The 6,962-nt window shown below is 39.9% G+C and overlaps 1 protein-coding gene across 1 annotated transcript in view; it reads right to left on the bottom strand.

Annotated features, from left to right (window-relative positions):
• LOC103514483 (cytosolic purine 5'-nucleotidase-like) overlaps window positions 1-6,962 on the bottom strand; it is a gene marked incomplete at its 5' end in the record, with an annotated part of 22,141 nt that overhangs the window by 8,171 nt on the left and 7,008 nt on the right. Inside the window, 6 exons of the mRNA XM_026827438.1 lie at window positions 662-674; window positions 1,498-1,652; window positions 1,882-2,007; window positions 3,891-3,930; window positions 5,169-5,328; window positions 6,068-6,287. Of these exons, the coding sequence (XP_026683239.1) occupies window positions 662-674; window positions 1,498-1,652; window positions 1,882-2,007; window positions 3,891-3,930; window positions 5,169-5,328; window positions 6,068-6,287 (714 nt within the window). The remainder of the gene's footprint in view (window positions 1-661; window positions 675-1,497; window positions 1,653-1,881; window positions 2,008-3,890; window positions 3,931-5,168; window positions 5,329-6,067; window positions 6,288-6,962) is intronic.

Raw genomic sequence — 6,962 nt, 5'->3', positions numbered from 1 at the left:
AACTACGGAGTTACTAGTTAAAACAGTCGGAACAATCAAGCTTCTCATCGCCGAAGAACATTCGCGATCCAACGCCCAAGCTAAAGGCGGTTTCGCCTAAATAGGACTTGCCTATTACCAGCAAGAGCCTTATCGGACCGAAAGAGGATAGGAACAGAAGAGAAAGAAAGCTAAAGGCCTGCTATTCTGGAACCGTCAATGTCAAGAGAGATTACTCTGGAGAATTTTTTTAGAGTTAGGAGTAATAGAAACAAATCAAAGTAAACGTTCTTGAACTCAACTAAGGAATGGGTTCCGTGTAAGGAGGAACTGAACTCGCTGTCGAATTGGTTACGGGTAGGGCATCATACAGAGTCTAGTCTATCCGCTCTTCTCTGTGTTTATGAAGGGTAAAATGAAAGGTTCATGTATATGTATTGGTTAATAGCAAGATAGGATATCCTGTCCAGCTACTTGTTTTGGGGAGGTGGTCTGAGATAACGATATGGAAACCAATCGGAAATATATAGAAGGGTCAAAGGAACAAAGAACCGGATTGTAGCTAGAATTATACACAGAAGTACTGCTATAAAACCAGAAGGAAAACCATGTCTTTCAACTGTGGTAAATTTATAAAACGTTAAGTTTATGTTCACGTTTAAAGTTAAAAACAGGTACCCACCCTTAGCTTGGGCCTGGAAGACGTACCATTGAGTAAGAAGAGACAAAGGGTCTACATAAGTTCTAGTTCTGCTCCTGCTTCTTCTTCCTTGCACTACAGTGCGCTGGGCTCCAATGGTGCAGTGCACTGCGTGTGGGGTACTACTTCTGATGTCACCTGCTTCTCTCGCTATCATCCTCACTCGCTCTCGCCTCTGGGTCAGGGTTCGTCACTGCTCTCTCTCTTCTTACCCTTGTGCTCTCTCCACTCACTCAACAATTTTTTTCTTGTGAAGAACCTCACTCAACATTTTTTTGTTATGAGAACTCACTCAACATTTTTTTCTTGATGAGAACTCACTCAACCATTTTTTTATGAGAACTCACTCTTGCCAGCCTAGTTAGCTTAGTTGGTAGTGCGTCTGCCTTGTAAGCGCTAGGCCGCGGGTTCGATTCCCGCCCGGGGCGGATTTTATCCTGAACGGATAATGTTCGTTCTCGGAACGGCTGGCTTTCTCCTATCCTGTATCCTGTCTTCCTTCTCTCTTCGATTTCGGGACGATAAGACCATAGCAGTTACAGTTCCCTCGGTCAAACCTCTTAAAAAAAGCATCAATAATTATTCCAAATATCTGAATGGCGATTATTTCTAGAAAAACACAAATACCTAGTATCCAATAATAATAAAAACGGTAAGAATAATGTTAATCCAAATATCTGATTGGCCAAAATTTGTTTCAGTCTGCTTTTCTTCATAAAGGGCACGTTCAAAGTCGCGCCCGTTTTAAAATAAATTTACGAAAAAAAAATCTTCATAAAATGGGGTACTTTGTTCGACATAAGGCTTGAGATACTCACCTACTCATGAGAGGTAGTTCAGAGTTGAAGCGCTGCTCATGGGCCACGGTAGATTCATGCGGCATGAGCATGGCTGGAGCACGGAACATATAACTGAATGGATAGTAGATCAGATTGAGAAACGTAGCGGCGTAGAGATCTGCATAGCGCACCACCTGAGGGGAGAAGAACCAAATAAGTACAACAAGGTAGAAACACACTGCCCTTACCTCACGTGAGCTCACGGGAAGTGTAGCTGTCGTGAACGAAATCACCTACTATATTATGGGAGAACTTTGAACCACATCTTTCTGATTCCCTATGAGCATTCCGTTGGTTCTCATTTTTCCTGCTCTTTGACTTTGAAACCTCACCCAAGTAAGCGCAACTGTTCTATTGAATTACCTGAGAGGAGAAGAAAGTCTGTCTAGATCCGGATCGGAATAGAGATCCCATCATTCCGTATGAGAGATCCATCTTGTGTGTCACGTCGCGAATACTGGCACGGAGCTTCGAGATATCTGGCTTTTCCTAATCAACAGAAACCAAGATCAAGATAAATGCAAATAACTATTTGGAAAAGAATCTTCACAAATTAAAATAAATATTAAAAAGACAATTGAGATCAACATGTTAGAACGATTATTTTAAGAGGTTTGATAGAGGGCATTGTAACTGCTAGAAGGTCTTATCGTCCCGAAATCAAAGAGATAAGGAAGACAGGACAGGAGAAAGCCAGCCGTTCCGAGAACGAACATTATCCGTTCAGGATAAAATTCACTCCGGACGTGAATCAAACGGTCTAGCGCTATGCAAATAACTATTTGGAAAAGAATCTTCACAAATTAAAATAAATATTAAAAAGACAATTGAGATCAACATGTTAGAACGATTATTTATTTTAAGAGGTTTGATAGAGGGCATTGTAACTGCTAGAAGGTCTTATCGTCCCGAAAGCCAATAGAGAAGGAAGACAGGATAGGAGAAAGTCAGCCGTTCCGAGAACGAAGATAAAATTCGCTCCGTACGGGAATCAAACGGTCTAGCGCCAACAAGGCTGTTAGAACAAACTTGCTGCGTGAGTTTATGTGAAAAGCATGAAGCAGAAAAGAACCATCCAAAAATATGTAAATTTAATTGCGGGGGGACACAAAGTCAGTTTAAACTCAGTTTAAGTTTAACTCTCGGATTAAGCAATTTGATTGGTTCATTTTTTTTTAATATAAAAATTAGATTACTTAAACCGAGATTAAATTTGATTGGTTGATTTTTTTTTTAATATAAAAATTTAGATTACTTAAACCGAGATTAAAACTTGAAAGGAGAGGAGTTTAAACTCACTTTGTGGACTCCCCGATCCTAAATCGAACAAAGGATATGTTTTACATTTCTCACTTACCTTGGTACTCGAGTCCAAATTCTTGTACATTTCTCTCAGCCTCACGTCCAGGGCCTGTAGTTCGGAGAATAGCTGACACTTGTCTCGTACATTTCTCACTTACCTTGGTACTCGAGTCCAAATTCTTGTACATTTCTCCCAGCCTCACGTCCAGGGCTTGTAGTTCGGAGAATAGCTGACACTTGTCTCGTACATTTCTAGTACATTTCTCACTTACCTTGGTACTCGAGTCCAAATTCTTGTACATTTCTCCCAGCCTCACGTCCAGGGCTTGTAGTTCAGAGAATAGCTGACACTTGTCTCGTACATTTCTAGTACATTTCTCACTTACCTTGGTACTCGAGTCCAAATTCTTGTACATTTCTCCCAGCCTCACGTCCAGGGCTTGTAGTTCAGAGAATAGCTGACACTTGTCTCGTACATTTCTAGTACATTTCTCACTTACCTTGGTACTCGAGTCCAAATTCTTGTACATTTCTCCCAGCCTCACGTCCAGGGCTTGTAGTTCAGAGAATAGCTGACACTTGTCTCGTACATTTCTAGTACATTTCTCACTTACCTTGGTACTCGAGTCCAAATTCTTGTACATTTCTCCCAGCCTCACGTCCAGGGCTTGTAGTTCAGAGAATAGCTGACACTTGTCTCGTACATTTCTAGTACATTTCTCACTTACCTTGGTACTCGAGTCCAAATTCTTGTACATTTCTCCCAGCCTCACGTCCAGGGCTTGTAGTTCAGAGAATAGCTGACACTTGTCTCGTACATTTCTAGTACATTTCTCACTTACCTTGGTACTCGAGTCCAAATTCTTGTACATTTCTCCCAGCCTCACGTCCAGGGCTTGTAGTTCAGAGAATAGCTGACACTTGTCTCGTACATTTCTAGTACATTTCTCACTTACCTTGGTACTCGAGTCCAAATTCTTGTACATTTCTCCCAGCCTCACGTCCAGGGCTTGTAGTTCAGAGAATAGCTGACACTTGTCTCGTACATTTCTAGTACATTTCTCACTTACCTTGGTACTCGAGTCCAAATTCTTGTACATTTCTCCCAGCCTCACGTCCAGGGCTTGTAGTTCAGAGAATAGCTGACACTTGTCTCGTACATTTCTAGTACATTTCTCACTTACCTTGGTACATAATCGATACCTACGATCGATACCTAAAGAATCGAAATCGTTTTCAGAAATCGATTTTTTTCCATTGTTTACATTTTGGACTTAGGATTTTTTTGAAAACTTTTGAAAATAATTTTTTGTGAAAACTTTTGGAAATAATAAATTCTCTTTTTTTTCATTCTTCTAAATAATCTAAAATCTAAATGAACCTTTTCCAATAATTTTGTTTAATGTCAGTTTAATTATGTTCAAAGCTCTTTTTCAAGTGAACCTTTTCAAATAATTTTGTTTAATGTCAGTTTAAGTAATTATGTTCAAAGCTCCTTTTCAAGTGAACCTTTTCTTCCCTTTCAAATTTTGTTTAATGTCAGTTTAATTATTACTTACTTACCTCCAAGTTTAATTGTTACTTATGTTTAAGGTATTTTCTATGTAACACTGTCAAATTAATGTCCTAATTGAGTGTTCACCTAGCCTTTTTGTTGGTTTTTTTGTTTTTTTATCTGTGAATCCTGAAGTGCTCTGAACACCATGGTGCTCACCAGAGAGCAAGCAAAGCAGGCCTTGGCTGTTGCCAAGAACAAACGAGAGAGATATTGGCAGAGAATCCAGGTCCGCCACGACCTCATCCCACAGCTGGCAGATCCAACGATATTAAATCAATTCAAGGTAAGACTGGCCGCCTTAGACCAAACATTCCTTGAATTTGAAGCAGCACAGAACAAGATTGTTGAGCTCAATGCACTGGTTGAGGAGGTTGACCAGATCAAAGACGTATTATCGGTGGGTAAGTCCTTTGAGGACATGTTTTACAATATTAAAAGTGCTGAGAGTACTTATGCTCCCCCTCTTGTACCAGAACCAAACCCTGTGGTTCCACCTCCGAATTATTTTTCACATTTTCCAGTTTATACGGGGTTGGTGTTTCTACCAGTCAGCTTTTTTCAGGCAGTTCTATTTGGCTATTCGTTTCTGTTAATTCTTTTTTACGCAATTTTCCCCAATTATTCCTTAGACTACCTCTCTTCACCATTCACTCCGTTTCTAATTACTGAAAAGTTGTCAAAATCACTTCGTGTAGTAATAAAAGTGCTGCTCGAATAGGAATCTTTTTTTTTTCAAGAGGTTTGACGGAGGAACTGTCTCGAGTCCAAATTCTTGTACATTTCTCCCAGCCTCACGTCCAGGGCTTGTAGTTCGGAGAATAGCTGACACTTGTCTGTCCACACATGTAGCTCCTGTACAAGTTCTGGTATAATGAGGAACGTACGCCATCCTCGGATCTTCTTGGACTTGAGGATGTCACCAAATATGTGATCCCCTACGTATAGAACATCTGGGGAGAGAACATACAGTGGTTATGGGGTTGACCTCAAGTCGTATTCTGCCATTCTTCTCTCTTCGCTTTCGGGACGATAAGACCTTAGCAGTTACAGTTCCTTCTATCAAAAAAGCATTTGAATTACTACTGTTCAGATCTTAGTTAAATTCAAAGCTCATCTTTTTCTTCGGAAGTTACTCTATTTTCTTTTTCTCCTCTTTATAGTATTATGATTGTTTAAATATAAGCAAGGTTCTTATTATAAATGCAATTTTCATTTTAAAAACACTGTATTCAATACATGTTCAAGATCTTGTTTCGACGGTGGTAGTAAAGGGACTTTTTCAGTGTCAATCTGCAGGGTATATTCTATTCTATTTTCCTTTGGGGCAGCTTTGTTTTCGCTCACCTTTTCCCTTGGCGCCAATCCCTCAAGTCGTATCCTGCCTTTCTTCTCTTTTTACTTTCGGGACGATAAGACCTTAGCAGTTACAGTTCCTTCTATCAAAAAAGCAGTTGAATTACTGTTCAGATCTTAGTTAAATTCAAGGCTCATCTTTTTCTTCGGAAGTTACTCTATTTTCTCTTTCTCCTCTTTTTAGTAGTATGATTGTTTAAATATAAGCAAGGTTCTTATTATAAATGTAATATATGTTCAAGATCTTGTTTCGACGGTGGTAGTAAAGGGACTTTTTCAGTGTCAATCTGCAGGGTATATTCTATTTTCCTTTGAGGCAGCTTTGTTTTCGCTCACCTTTTCCCTTGGCGCCAATGAGTTCGGTGAACACATTGCACGAGCCTCCACTATACACCTGTCCATGCTGCAGGGGGCCCATGTGTGTGCCCACCTTGAGCCGGCCAGATTTGGTATCGACCTCCCGTAATACGGTGCCCTCACCAAAGAACGACGGCTTGCAAGCGTCCACCACGATGATTTCGAAATAGGTGCGCCAATTCCGATGAGGCTCGTCCGGCTAGAATAGATTAGAATAGAGAAAAATAATAGAATAGAATAATAAAGATAACATTGAATAGAATTGAGAAAGATGAAAATGGTATACCTATAATTATTTTTCAAGCGTCCACCACGATGATTTCGAAATAGGTGCGCCAATTCCGATGAGGCTCGTCCGGCTAGAATAGATTAGAATAGAGAAAAATAACAGAATAGAATAATAAAGATAACATTGAACAGAATTGAGAAAGATAAAAATGGTACCTATACCTATAATTATTTTTCCACATTTTCCAGTTTATACGGGGTTGGTGTTTCTACCAGTCAGCTTTTTTCAGGCAGTTCTATTTGGCTATTCGTTTCTGTTAATTCTTTTGTACGCAATTTTCCCCAATAATTCCTTAGACTACCTCTCTTCACCATTCACTCCGTTTCTAATTACTGAAAAGTTGTCAAAATCACTTCGTGTAGTAATAAAAGTACTTACTTGTGCTGCTTGAATAGGAATATTTTTTTTTTTTTAAAGAGGTTTGACAGAGGAACTGTAACTGCTATGGTCTTATCGTCCCGAAATCGAAGAGAGAAGGAAGACAGGATAGGAGAAAGCCAGCCGTTCCGAGAACGAACATTATCCCATCAGGATAAAATCCGCCCCGGGCGGGAATCGAACCCGCGGCCTAGAGCTTACAAGGCA

This window comes from Diaphorina citri, unplaced genomic scaffold (genome assembly GCF_000475195.1).
Source record: "Diaphorina citri unplaced genomic scaffold, Diaci psyllid genome assembly version 1.1 scaffold1151, whole genome shotgun sequence".
NCBI classification, from domain to species: domain Eukaryota; kingdom Metazoa; phylum Arthropoda; class Insecta; order Hemiptera; family Psyllidae; genus Diaphorina; species Diaphorina citri.
The sequence above is the reverse complement of the archived record's forward strand: the minus strand, read 5'-3'. Positions and strand labels throughout refer to the sequence as shown.